The 15,464-nt window shown below is 32.4% G+C and overlaps 1 protein-coding gene across 3 annotated transcripts in view; it reads left to right on the plus strand.

Annotated features, from left to right (window-relative positions):
* The window catches only part of LOC143918095 (organic cation transporter protein-like), a 69,004-nt gene extending 59,517 nt beyond the window's left edge, over positions 1 to 9,487 (plus strand). For 2 of the 3 annotated variants that reach the window (XM_077439801.1, XM_077439799.1), the window contains exons 2-4: positions 7,603 to 7,996; positions 8,072 to 8,279; positions 8,350 to 9,487. In XM_077439801.1, the coding sequence (XP_077295927.1) occupies positions 7,603 to 7,996; positions 8,072 to 8,279; positions 8,350 to 9,264 (1,517 nt within the window). In that variant the 3' untranslated portion in view covers positions 9,265 to 9,487. Of the gene's footprint in view, positions 1 to 1,519; positions 1,734 to 7,602; positions 7,997 to 8,071; positions 8,280 to 8,349 lie in introns of those variants that run through there. The other variant, XM_077439800.1, reaches the window with a different exon arrangement.
* Positions 9,488 to 15,464: the final 5,977 nt, after the last annotated feature.

The following is a 15,464-nucleotide window of genomic DNA, read 5'->3' on the forward strand; positions in this document are numbered from 1 at the left end:
GTCAAAGGGGGCCCACCCAGGGTTAAAAAAATTTGTCCCCCCCCCCCCATATAACAAAATTTTCTTCTTTCCATCACGCTAAAAATCAAGGGTAAAAATAAATAAAATTTTCAAAAATGGGAATAAGCAAATTTAAGTACAAGAAAAATGGCAAAAGCAAAATAGATCCATAAATTACATTGTATATTTCTTTTTAACCCTTGTCCTAGGTAAATAGAATGCATCATAAAAGAATGCGGCATAAAAGTGGCTTTTACTTTCGGTAGAAAACAATCAGGGACGTCATTTCAGCTTTTTCTTGGGGGGCGCAAGCAAAGATTGGTCAAATTGAACTTTTTTTCAAAAAATCTTTTTTATATCGGAATAAAAATGGAAAATATTCTTTGCATACACCTTATTTAGTTATAGAATATGAAAAAAATAAGCTTATTTTTGATAAAATAATTATAAAAAAATATTATGTAAAAAGCGAAAAAAGCACCGCAGGCGAAAATTTTTTTCTAAAAATCTTCTCACGGTCAACAAAAATCGACCATCAAATTGAGTCACTAAAAAACTATCAATTAACTTAATTTCTACCGACTGTCTGTTCTAATTTCACTTTTCACTTTATCTTTATACATAAATATGTACGTAATAACAATAGATAAAGTTTTGTGATCATGCGAAAATCGGGATTTTGGGGAGGGGGCCCCTATCCTATATTTCTATATACATGGATGTGTCTAGATTACGAATAGATTTTAAATTCGGAAACTGTTTAAAATTGTGTATTTAAATCTTACTATATCGTCGAAGTATAATCAAATATTATTTTGAAAGTATGAAGTAAATTTAAATCGCTGGTTGATGATGAATCGTCCTATCAAAATTGTTTTAAGCAATTCAGTTTATATTATTCACGGAAATTTGTTTATTCCCATCTTTATTTCAGAAGGTAGTTGTTACATAGGTATTGGTATACATATATATAATATTGAGGTTAGAAATGGGCCCAGCAAAAGGGCCCACATAAATGTTGAAACTAACATTTCGAGCCTAATAAAAAAAGTTAACCGATCCTTGGGCTGTTAAAGCAGGTATTAGTTGTTTGTGTATATCGTAAGAAATTTGTTTTGTTGAAATACCCAAACTTTAGGTCCCAAAGTGCAATATCCTATAAATTTTTACACACGTGAAATAGTTAAAAAGCTATTTAATTTTACTGAGGGCCCATATTTTCTAACAGATAAGTGGGGCCCACATGCCATCGGGCATGTTCGCTTGTATGGCCAGTCCGCCACTGCGTATGTATTACATATGCATACATATGCATATGTAAGACAGTTTCAATACCCTCTAAGAACATTATCTGGGACATCTTCATTAATCGCATTGTTTGCTCACTTGATTACCGGTGAACGTGTGGTATATTGCCGCTTCATATTCGGCACGTTGATCACTACGCATATATGTACGATTATTTAATATGGAGTGTCATCAAAATTATCCAAATGACTAAATTATGTATGTTCTGTCCTACCACTTTTTGTCGGATCATGCTCACGGAGACACGTTTGAGCTGCAGATTCCCAACAACCTCAAAGTCTATTCAGTCGCTTGTGATATGTTCTCGGGTGAACAATATACGCAATCGATGGTGAGACAATAAGGTGTTAAATATATTAAAAAGTGTTAGTGAAGAACAAGTATGGCTGATCAATTCAAAGGGATACCGATGCAGAACTTAAGGGGTGAGATATTAATAAGTGTAGCTTAGAGAAGGGGCAATATTGTCTATCCCTTTCTTCTGTGGAAGAGATGGGATAGATAAGATCGATCTAAAATGTATTTTATATTTGATTTAATATAAAAAGGCTTTCTATTATAAATGTGACTTTCAATATTCCGTCAACCATCCTAAATTTAAACGGGTTCACGTTTGGAAAAATTTCTATTACATAAAAATACATTTTTTGCCTGCCGATAGATTGTAATCTTTTCAAGGTTGATAAATACTTTTTCCGGGTTTTAAACGTATTTAAATCTTATATATTTACATATTAATACGTACAAATGTATGTATATGTGTATATATTTTGATTTTTTATATTATATATGTACATATGTATGTATATAGTCATCAAAATTCATTGTTTTATGGAAGAATCATTCCGATTTTAATCATTTAAATTTTTATTCATCTTCGTATTGTATATTTATTTTAAATTGGCGTAAGTCCACTTTTCTTCGTTTCGAGAAATATCTCGCAAAACGTTAAATATAATGTTTTGCGTTTAAGAACATTTAAAAACTAGTGTTGTACCCGATGAAATATCATCGCATGGGTGTTGGGATATTAAGTTATTAAATAAAAAAATAAATAAATCAATGTGTCGGTCCTGTGTTCGATCTGCACGCGGTCGTATTATTTTGAAATAATTTGTAAATATATTTATATTTAATTTTTTAATATGAAAAAAAAAAGTAAACACTAACTACCGACCTACATACATATAAACAATATACAACACCAATAGAAAAAATAATTAATTAAATAAATTTTCAATAGATGGCGCTAAATGCTGAGACTTGCTTAGAGGAAACATTAGCAAACAGTGTATATACATATATAGAAGTTTTTTCTTTGGTTATGATATTCGTACATTTTGTTTTAGCTGTGAAGTATGTACATAGGTTGAATCGAAACGAATATTATTGTACAGCGAGCGTTATCGCAGATATACACACAGACACACAGAATACCGATATTATATATGTACATACATGATACTGGTGGCCTGTAATATGTACGTTTATTCTGGTTTTCCCAGATTCTGGAAATATCGAATTAAAATAAGTGATAACAATTTGTGAATTAAATCAAACAGACATAGTGTTTTTAGAATTGAAAATTGGACTTCCGCCACTTTCGAATATAACGGCTTATATGTATTTCTCTGAATAGATACCATATGTAAGTTATCAATAGTATCTTTCAGTCATGAATTATTCGTATTGTAGCGTGGATGTGTAAAGGGGTTTCAGATATCGGATTGAAAGACAGGTACAGGTAGTTTATTGTTCTTGATCCGTCAGCCTGCCAGCTCCGAATTAAGCACGGACCAAAACCGCCTAGTATTTATACCCACTTACACCACACAGAGAGATCATTGGTCGATGGGTCCTGAGCAGTGCCGGCCTTACACCCGATGGCACCCTCGGCCAATTTTTTCTAAACACCCTTAGAAAGAACTTTCGCCTTTGGCGCTCTAATCTAAAATTTTGAATGGCTTTTGGCGCTCTAATTTTAAATTTTTAAGCGCCTTTGGCGCATCGTTCGGCGCCCGACCCAGCCCCCCCCCCCTAAAACCGGCACTAGTCCTGAGACCTTATTGGCTGTTGTGTACAGCTTGTTCATACGTACCCGCCTTTTTAGTTAGGTTAGGTTAGGTTAGGTTTTTTTGGTTAGTAAGTGAATCAGTGTTAGTAAGCCAGTGGTGGACGAGTGTCAATCACCTTATCTCTACATTACAGTATGGATTTAATGCAATCTTGACATTGACATTGTTCGACGCATTTTGGCCTAAGCGGGTGACAATTTAGCCAGAATAGGTTAAGAGGGCTGTACACCCGAAACCTTAATTTTGTTGCCGTTCCTTTCTTCGATATATATATATATTAAGTGAATGTATATATAGGATCCGGATGTGAAGGATTCCAAGTGAAACGCAGATTAAGTCAGAACTATGTATTTATTAACACATGTCTTCGGGCTCGTTCTCCAACAAGTGACCATAACAGCACCCATCCGGTCTCTCCCATGCATACCACACACACTTTATCCCAGCTTGACCAACCATACCTACGGCTCGGCTCGTTTAAAAATCATTCCTATATATATATTGAGTGAATGCGACAATATATGTATATCAATATGTATATTGAGTGAATGCGACAGTTGCGCTTCGACCAGATAAAACGTACATATTTTAAATCGACAAAATCGAGGTTTCGTATTCTCCTATTTTCTCCTCCGAAACTGGACCAATTTTTAAAAAAATTTCATCATCAGTATGAGAAAGATATTTTCTGTGCAACTATGTGCGTATTTTTTTTTAAATCGACCGTTAAATAAGCACGCTGTACTCTTTTCGTGGGTGTAAAAAAGAGGCGATTTTATAGATGTTTGGCGGCTCCTAGCTCCTATAAAAAAATAATTAATCAAAAAAATAAAACGATAGATGCATCCCAATGGTGGATATCCATAGCATATTAAAAAATAATTTCTCTAGTGCCATAATTGAGGAAGGGAGAAGTGTAATTCGTTTGTATGGACAAGGCGTTGGTGTCCAGCCCTCTTAATGAACAAAATCTAAATTTCCCAAATTAAATAGAATACATATGTATGTGCATATACCGAATTTCACTCGAAAGTGTACTTGTTTAATTTAAAACGGAAGATGTTTGTGCAAATATTTACTTTTAATAAACACACACTTTTTCATATGTGCCATATAATACATAGCGGTATTCAGGCGTGTCATGTCATATAAATTGCATTCCAAGTTATTCTGTCATTCTACTCATGTGCTAGTAAATATGTAGGTGCAATACCAGTTGTCTTATATCATAATATATGTAAACTTAAAGTATGCCACGAAGGTCAAAGACAAGCTAAATCGTCACCTCTATTTGATAATATTTAATTGCATTGTATGGCAGTTAACTGTAAATTTTTGTATGCTAATTGAGACGAACTCAAATTTGAAATCGTTATGTCACTACTGTCAGGCCACTAATAAAGTTTTAGAGCCAGTTTTGTGAATGGTTATATTATGTAAAATTAGATTTTTTTTTAAATGGTGATTAATTTACATATTATGCACATTGTATATTAAGCAGAGGCTTTTCTCATGTTATTAGGATTTTATCTTATTTGATATCACGTATTTACATTTTTCATATATCGATAAAATTTTGGAGTTCCCCTTCTAAATATATCAGTTTCGCAACTTTCAATTCATCCTCAATTATTGAACTTTGGGGTTATCTTCTAAGCAGAATATATATTACAAGGTCCGATGTAATAAATAAATCAATATTAAAAATTATGAATGCGTTGATAATAAAACAAGGAAAAATTATAGTTTTGTAACAATTCTAACTGTGATATCGCATGTTTATTTATGTTTAATTTTAGAAAATATTTGCTTTAAACGAAGCATTATTGATTTTTATCTTTTGCGCAATGTTTTTTTTGTATTACTAATTATTGTCATTTTTACAAGTTTGTATTTACATATATCTTGAAATCAGTGTACTGACGCCAATGATAACTTCTCTAGAATTAATATAATGGGTTTTAATAAAAAATAATTAAATATTATATTTTATTTACAATTTTGCCATAGTGACATTACAGAATTGCTCCAAGTCGTCATTATAAGATACAATAAGTATGAGTGCAAAATAAAACGTGACAAAAAACAAAAAAAAATACAAATGAAATGTTAAAATTTTATTAAATATTACGATCTCAAATTAAACAATCCCTCAGCCAGATCAGCATATTTTAGATTAAACAAATCCAAAAATCTGGTTGAGGAATTTTATGCGCCTTGGTACGTGCTACAGGAGAAGAAGACAAACTATGTACCTGAGTTGGTTCGGAGCATTGGTGCTTAATTCTGTAAGAATTTGAGGATTGCTCACCAAACCAACCAGTAACTTGTAAAAAAATATTCGGATGTGACCAACTTATGTATTTGAGGAATATAAGAAAGTCACAAAACAAAATTCGATAATTAAACGTACATACATGCATGTTCACAAATATCGGTTATTAACTTGAGCGCAAATGTAAGGAAACTTACACAAGACAAAAGTTCTACTTCCGGTTGTCGGATTTTGTTCGAAATTTTTTTATTACTTAAAATCACTATATTTATTATACACATTAAATATCAAGTAAATAAAAATAATTAAAAAGGTCTAAATAAAATAATGAAATATTGTTAACAAAAAAATACTACTTCCGGTTTACGGATTTTGACCAAAACATTATCAGCTCTAAGTTAGTATATAAAAAATACAAATATAAATTTTCAGCTTCATACGTTCAGGGGTGTGGAAAGAATAGTGGCCACAACATTTTTGACCTCTCTAAAAGGAAACAATCCCACTTCCGACTTATTAAATTTAGTGATTTTTTTTTATTTTCATCACAGTGATACAAGAATTATACTTGATTTTTTTTTTTGAAAGTCATGGGTTGGTTACATCCGAATTTTTTTTAGATAGTTTTGAACATGTGAAAAAACGCTAGCACGCCTGATCTATGCTATGGCAGCCAAGACACAAATCTTTATATTGACTTAAGTTTATTAAAGTGATCGATAACGACAGTTCTTATATTTGAAGAAATGTAGAAGAAGCTTGTTGAAAAAAACCCTATGTTTTTTCATCACAGGAGGCCAAGAATGCGCCCGTGCCGTATGATTCAGTGTGGTTGCTCCTTAAAGCACTTTGGGAAAGATTTACTATGATATAAGAAAAATGCGACATTTTTCCAACCTCTTGACTCCCTACTTTTCACATCAAAACTGGTTAAAAAAATATGGATATTGCATAATGGGAAAATTAAAAAAATAATTATTATAATCGATACATGGTCAACTTGTTTTTATTCATATTTTTTTTGAATATAAGATGTCTTACATAAATGTAAAATAGTGATATTCTTCTATATTATATAAGGCTATTTTCAAATATTGGAGGATTTTTTATGTTTTCAATTAATGTGATTTTGCGTGGAATGTTGACAGGTGCGATTGGAAACAATTTATGACTGTTCAGTAGAAATAAATAAAAGCTCTTAAAAAAAGCTTGCAAAAAGCCTATGTCATATACGAGATTTTTTATAATTTAAAGCAGTTTAAAGTGCCATTATATGAATACTGGTTGTTCTAATACGTCACTGATCATAAATAAAAATTAAATAAAATACAATAAAAAACAGAACTGAATACAGAAAATAAATATTTTTTCTTCGTATATGTATTATTTATATTTGTTATATAAGCGTTGATTATACTAATGAGAAAAGTGCGACGCGACGCGACACGATCAAGTTTGATTGAGTAAAGCTGCATCCAAAATTACTTTAAATAATATATTTGAAACGGTAAATGATTATTTCGCACATTGCGATCCAGCAAACGACAATCTTTGCCACAAACATCGCGAATATGGATTAACTAGCACTCGAGTTCTCCTAAGTGTGATTTTTCACGTGGGTAAATGTCGATGGATGGAATTTTCGGGTGCCAGATGTTCCGTGATCGATATTTTAGTGACGTGCGCGAAATCGTTTTGTGCGGAATAATCACCGAACCATTTGAAACAATGCAACTACATCAATGACAAATATTCGCAACTTAAAAGTACTCCATGTTGTGTCGTGTCGCGTCGCGATAAATCTTACTTAGTAGGTTAGTAGAAATAATATCAAAATTTATCCTTATTGCTTTATGGATTGTTTAACAGAATAATTCACCTTTTGTAAACTCAACGTGAAAAATTTCTATGAAATAATTAATTTTTTAACTGTTACATTTTCAGCTGAGGTCAAAGGCAGTATAGAAAAACTGCAAGAGTCCAGCGAAAAACAAGAATTATTCGAGCCCATCGAATCAACTGTAGGTGGAGTGGGTCGATGGCAAATCATAATATGCCTAGCTATTACTTTGCTGAAGATACCCGTAGCTTTCCATCAGCTCGGTATCATCTTCTTGGCTCCTCCAGCCAACTTCAAGTGCACCGACCCACTCGGCGAAGAAGGAAAATGCTCCTCAAATTGCACCAATTACGACTACGACAAGAAGATCTTTAGCAACACCATAGTTATGGAGTGGGATCTGGTGTGTGACAAAGAATGGATGAAGAACATGACCCAAACTGTATTTATGTTTGGCGTATTGTTGGGGAACATGCTGTTTGGATTTTTAGCCGACAGGTTATAAAACTTTTAAAATATGTTGTAATTTTTGGTGTCATATCTATTCTTAGTGTGGTTGCTTTACAATTACAGATTTGGGAGAAGGTATCCACTACTTTTGGCAGTGTTTTTGCAGACGGTTGCTGGAGTGTCAGCTTCTTTGGCCTGGAATTGGCTTTCCTTTACGATAATCCGTTTCATTCTGGCTCTGTCAACTGGTGGTACTATGATAACAGGTTTTGTTATTACGATGGAAATGGTAGGAGTCAAGCATAGACAACTATTCAGCATGCTATTCCAGGTACGGAAAGTTTCTGAAAATTCTGAAATTAAACTATGTAAATACAGTCTTGATTGTACTTTTGTTTAAGATTCCGTTCAATATTGGTCATGCAATTATGGTCGGTATTGCATATTTGACTCGTGATTCTTGGAGCTCGTTTCAACTCTGGGTGTCTATACCCACTGTGATACTGTTCGCTTATTACTGGATGATTCCAGAATCACCCAGGTGGTTATTGGCCGTTGGAAAAACAGAGGAGGCTATCAAAATATTAGAAAAGGGAGCTGGAGTGAATAAGCTACCCATCAGTCGCATCTCATATCAAATAGAGAACTATCAGAAAATGGCGGCTAATCTTAAAGTACCCAAAGGGACAATGATCGATCTGTTCCGTACACCTAATATGCGTCGCAAGACTATCATCTTGTGTTTTGGTTGGATGTCTTGTGGAATATGTTTCTTCGGAGTATCTCAATATGTAGGCCAATTGGTAGGAAACATTTTCATCAATGTTGTAATCTCAGCTCTGATACAAATTCCAGGAACTGTCTTAGCTATATTCCTGAACAATAGGCTCGGTAGAAAGAAGACTTTGATAGGTGCTTACTTCCTATCTGGAATCCCACTGGTTGGAATCGCTATTATTCCAGAGGCATGGAGTTTAGAAAGAGTTATTCTGTCTTTGATTGGAATATTTGGGATGAGTCTTTCATTTCCAACCATTTACCTCTTCGCTGGTGAGGTTTTTCCAACTGTTTTGAGGAACACCGGCATGGGATTATGTTCTATGCTGGCAAGAGTTGGTTCTATGATTTCTCCGTTTCTTGCCGGCTTGGAGTCTTTCAAATATTGGTTACCTCCTGTATTATTTGGAAGTATGCCTATGCTAGCTGCAATCCTCACTATATTCCTACCAGAGACGCATGACAGAGTTCTTCCAAATACATTAGAAGAAGCTGAAAATTTTGAAAATGTTAAAAAAAATGAAAAACCTGAAGCCTAAGTGCAGTTATTACGTAATTAATGCGTACAGACTTAAGTCAAAGTACCGTTTACAGTTTAAGGTAAACGACTTTTTACATAATCGAAGTTCTACTGTGATCAATTATTATTAAAATTAATTAAAAACAATAAATGTTGAAATAAAGCATTAAGATTCCAATAAAAATGAATGAAATCCATAAATAAATATATGTATATTTATGGAAAGCATGTTTTAGCAATTTACCTCATTTTTTATAATATATATTATATTATGTATATGTCTTAATTTTATTTTGTGTAGGTATGTATGTAATGCGTTCTCTTCTTTCGATTTTTAGAAAGAAAATAATTCCATATTGAAATAAAATATATTTCAATTTAAATTTTCAGTAAGCAATAAAATATTTACCTCATGATAAATTAATTAAAAGAAAGAAAACTTTATTTATATATGTATGTAGGTTATTAATAACCTGTAAAGTTATTGTATCTTAATACATATGCATATAATTAAAATGATAAATTTAAATTGTAATTATATCATATTTGCATAATATGAAAATTATATGTATCTAAAATAGAAACAATTGAAGTTTTTATAATATTAAAGTTAGTGTAAAATTTCATAGATGTCAGTAAGAATATAATATAAATCAAAATACATCCATAAATAACTGAAATAATTGAAACTTTAAATGTACATATTTGATAAACTATTTTTTAAATGCAAAATAATGTTCAATATCTAATTGGTTGTAGTTTGCTAGAATAATGAATACTATTTATGATTTTTTTTAATATGTGTAATGTAAAAACCTTAACAAGATATTTCAGTTATTGTTATCTGCTAGTTTTCAGATATACGTCAGTTATTGTTATCTACTAGTTTTTAGATATACTTCATCACAATACCAGAAATTCTTAACAAATTACAAATCAAAGTTTCTGAATCCGAATATCTTGTGAAAAACATTTCAATAAACATTAAAGCAAATTCAGCAATGCTATCTCATTTTTGTATAGATCACTTATAATAATGTAAGAGTCATCATTTAACCAAAATGACACGAGAACTGATTAAACAGGTCAGAGATCATAAATTTTACAAATCTGAAGTGCACTGTTAATTTAGAAAGACATTGTATCAATTGATGGTAACCGAAGTGATAATTCAATTTGGATACTTAATGTATGCATGTACATAAATTTTAAAAATTTGAAAACATTTGTGAATCATCCAAAAAATGTGTTTTTGGTTGTTTTCAATTCAATTGTTAGAGCAGTTGACAATTCCAAGTTCAATGTAAAATGAGAACATTGTTCGTGTAATTGCACCGTTTAAAAGTGTGTGCAATTCAAACCAATTTACAACATGTACGTGACAATTTACAGACCAAACATTTAGATTGTCAGCCAAAAGTACTCGAGGACTATTAGAGGATAATCCTTAACAATAAAAAACCAATGGTCACTTCAATCATATGAACTTTGACCAGCCAGCATTATAATAACAGGACAATAACAAAATCAACGATGACTTGGCCAACAGCAATGTTTGGCATACGTTACAATATTGACTATACTACATACTTCCAACAGACCGTTACACAAATTGGCATAGAAAAATTGCATGTCATATTGAAACAAAGTGGTGACTATCAAGGTTGAAAAGTTTTCATTCACGTGTTGATTTCTTCCTGATATACAGAATTTAAATAAAAATCTACAAATTATACACTTATTCATATATCATATATAAATCTGATATGTTTATTGATGGTTGCACTTCCAATTTTAATTTTATAATAATAAAAATATTGTATGGTTATGGAACGAATTCGATATTTCACACATAATTCTATGAAAACGTGACAAACAATGTTTGTGTGTGGTTTTTTTGCTTTATAAATCAAACTTTATGTATGCAATTCAATAGCTTTCAGAGATTCTCAATATATAATATGAACCCTTTTCGTTAAATATACTAAATCAGTAACACTGAAACTTACTTATTACGAGCACGGTTGTATCGAGATCTTGGCTATAACGAGAAAACTAGTGTTGTACTCGATGAAATATCATCGCATTGGGTTATGGCATATTAAGTTATTAAATAAATAAAATTAAAATAAATATGTCGGTCCTGTGTTCGATCCGCACGTGGTTAAAATTTTTCAAATACCTTTTAAATTTATTTAATTTAATATTTATATTTAATTTTTTTATATGAAAAAAAGGTAAAAACTACCTACATATAAACAATACAAAACAACAGTAGAAAAAAATAATTAATTAATTAAATAAATATTCAATAGATGGCGCTAAATGCCCAGAGACTAATTTTCCTAGAGGAAACATTGGTAGTAAACGGTATATGTATAAGTTTTTGTTGATCTGTGTTGTTTGTTGATTTTGTTGGTGAAATTTTCAGCATGGCAGGCTTTCAACATAAAAGGTGTTAGCACTCAAAGGGTTAAATACATTTTCAATAGATGGTGCTAAACGCTCAGAGACTAATTTCCCTAGAGGAAAAATTGGTAGAAAACGGTATATATAGAAGTTTTTGTTGATCTGTTATTAAGTTCGTATTATATTCGTACGTTTTGTTGGTAGTGTTTTAACTCTGACGTACGTATGTCGAATCGAAACGACTATTAGGGCGAAAAAACACAGGAAGGAATGCGGCACATGGTTTTTTTTAGATACTTTGAAACATGTGAAAAAATGTGGTATGCCTTGCACATATTCATGGCACGCCCAGCACACAACGTCCCAAAATCACCCCCCTGGAGTGTTTTCGGTAAAATTTGTGTTTATCCTTGCTTGACAATGATCGATATCGGTGTATCCCATATTTATTAAGAAATATAGGAGAACCCCTACAGCGGGGAGCCAAGCACATGGCGTGCCGTTCTTCCCTGTGTGATTTCGCCCTTATAATACGGCGAGCGTTATCTTACACAGACACACACACACACAAAATAGCGATATTATATATATATATATATATGATAGCCACCCATACAATCACCCATTGAAAGCTATCCCCATACAATCACCCACAAGTATTCAATTTAACTTGTTATAGACTCATAGGACGACCAATGCAATGAAAGTTTAGCCATCATAAAGTACATATTATGATAATGAAATTTCTCTAAATACAATATTTTTAATGCGATCATATTAACAGTTGAATGTTAAAATGTATTGATGAAATGAGGTAGACAACCGAGTTCAACTGTGCTGCAGAAAATTGATCACATCCTGTTGCTGCCACCATTTTATCAACTTAACGAGTGCAGAATCCAGTTTCTGCAATTCATCAAGTTGCAGCAACCCGATAAGTACGAGGCACGACTTCTGGACCATAATTTAATCCCAACTGTTGCAGCTTTAGTATTTCCAATCAACCGTACGATACTCCCTGCATTTCTGGGTCATCCTTTTCAGAATGCTGATTGCACAAGTGTCAAATATGTCTCATGATCTGAAGTGCGACGGATCAAAAGGATTCCTCGTTGGCTGAACCCAAACAAGGATAACAATTTAGATCAAGAGCTAAGTAATAAAGTGGCCAATTTTAAATTAACATATGTACATGTAAGAATATGGTGGAAAAATTTAAGGTAGATTAAGTATTTACAGTTTTATAAGAAGCATATTGTAGTTGAAATCATTATTCATAATATGTGTATAAATACTTAGTTAATATTGTAGCATATGCTTAATGAAGCTGCCGTTATAATTGGTTTTCGTAGATTATCTCCAGGCTTAAGTGCTGTCGGCTAACAAAGGAGACCCCCGAATGGACTTAGTGATCGGTAACGGCACTAAGATGCCTAAGTACCTGCCCTTTATAAGCAGGTACCTTCCAGAATGCCATATTAAGGCATTCTGGAAGGAGTACTGGCAGTGCGTGGATCTCCTTAATCACCCAATAAATGCTGTGAAGCGACTTTGGCCTTTTTTTTGGCTCCTCCACCCACCCTTACGCAATAATATAATGTGTATGTACATAGAACCATATGGAAAGGGAGGCAACATTGAATGCGAATTTTAAATGAGTACCCAAATTTTAAAGTGAAATAATAAACTCAAAAAGATATATGTATGTATGTCATGCGCCTTAGAATGAAAACTTCATAAAAATGGACCATGGCCTTATCGATTTAGAGGCCCAAAAGGTTTAAAAATAAAAATACTAGACATTTTTCAAATAAAAATCTTGGAAGTCATATCAGTGGATTCATATAATCAATAGGAAGCAAGTGAGACATTCGTATGAAGAAAGATATATCAAGAAATTGGGGAGTATGTAGTGATTTCCAGACAAAAAGACAAATAGTGATTATGACGATGATTACGACATTAAGTTCTCATTATTGTTTTCAAAACGACGAACGGTTATTCGAACTTGAATCTTTTTATAATGTAATTTATAGAATGCTTGTCCAAATAAATGAACGTTTCATCGGAATGGAAGCAGTGAACAAATATAATATTTCAGTCTTTTAAATCCTAACAAAATTTTGAAGATGCCAGATGCAGAAATTTTAAATCAGTGCTCGGTTTGTAATTAATTGTCTAGGAAGGCACATTTTGGTCTATCTTTGAGACTTTCCTGGTATCTAATACATAATTTCGAAAGGGAGTATTTTTGGTATTTTATTTTTTTATTTCTTGTATTTTGGTTGGGAATCAAAGACAAGTCAGTTTCTATGACGACGATTCGATTTAAATTCGATTGATTGAATATTATTTTCGATTCAAATAAATTTAATAAAAAAAACAAATGACTATTTACTATTAGATTCGCCATGTTTCAGCTGTTTATATTACAAATACTGGGCGAAGCCGGGTAAAACAACTAGTATATAATAAAAAATAAAATTTATGAACATTTTTTGTTTTTGGAATATTTTTTAAAGAAAAGTAGAAGACTTAGTGCAAATTTCAATTAGATTATTGAATTTTTTTTTTTTGATTTTTATTGAATGCTTTTTATTATTACGAAATTATGTTCACAATACATCTTATATTTATTTTAATAGCTACTGATCTACTGATCATTTTATATTTTACAATTTTATTTTATTTGGTTAGTAATCATAGTATTATATTATTCTAATGTTAATCTACAGCATAATAGGAAAAAAAGCTCAAAAACCTATTTACAATCATTTTCGTTTCTTATTTTGAATTTTTTCCTAATTCATATTTTGATGATGTCTTTAGCTACATATTTTATCACGGTCGTTTTGACTTCCGGAATCAACTCAGTCATTATATCTCTAAAATTGTTTTCTTCGACTTTCACGGGTGCGGAAGCATGCTATTTTTTTTTTTTAGTCAAAAATAGCGGATAACTGATTCTGTTTGACGAAATCAACGAAAATTATCCATTTCGAAATTCACATATAAAAAAGGATGTAAAACAATTTAAAGATTTTTTTCGCTTTGTAACAACATCTCAAAACATTTATTTTATTTTAAGAAAATTTGTCGAGTTTGTTTGTACCTACATACAATATACAGCCTCTCCAATACGCTTCCACTCGTCTCTGTTTTGTGCAACTCTCATCCATCTACCCATCTTCCCCGCAGTCTTCAATTTACCCTTTTGCATTCTCTCGGGTACCATTCTAGCACTTCTTTTGTCCACCTTTGGTCCATTCTTCTAACCACGTAGCCCACCCATTGCCATTTCAATCTCTTCACTTTATCCACTATATACACTATTCTTGTCATACTTCTCACCCACGTATTCCGTTTCCTATCTTTCCTCATTATGCCAAGCATACATCGTTCCATACTTCTTCGAGTGCATTGGACTTTATACATGTATATACATATATTTGCTACAAACTTTGAAAGTTTGTCCTAAATTTGGCAAAAAAAATGTTGAGCAATTCATATATCGCAAATATTTTAGTTAGAGTTGATAATACTGTTGCGTAGGGGTGGGTGGAGGGTCCAAATAAAATGTCAAAGTCGCTTCACAGCATTTATTGGTGATTCAAGAGATACACGCACTGGCAATGCTCCGTCCAGAATGCCTTGATATCGCTCCTAAGTATCTCCTTATAAAGAACAGGTCACTCAGGGAATCTTCGACGTACGGTTTGTTTACCTTTTGTTATAGTCAAGTACTAGGATAATTATTCCCACGACACTCAGTCCGACGCTATCACTGTCACTTCTGAGAAGGGACCGGGT

Source organism: Arctopsyche grandis, chromosome 10 (assembly GCF_051622035.1).
Source record: "Arctopsyche grandis isolate Sample6627 chromosome 10, ASM5162203v2, whole genome shotgun sequence".
NCBI lineage: Eukaryota > Metazoa > Arthropoda > Insecta > Trichoptera > Hydropsychidae > Arctopsyche > Arctopsyche grandis.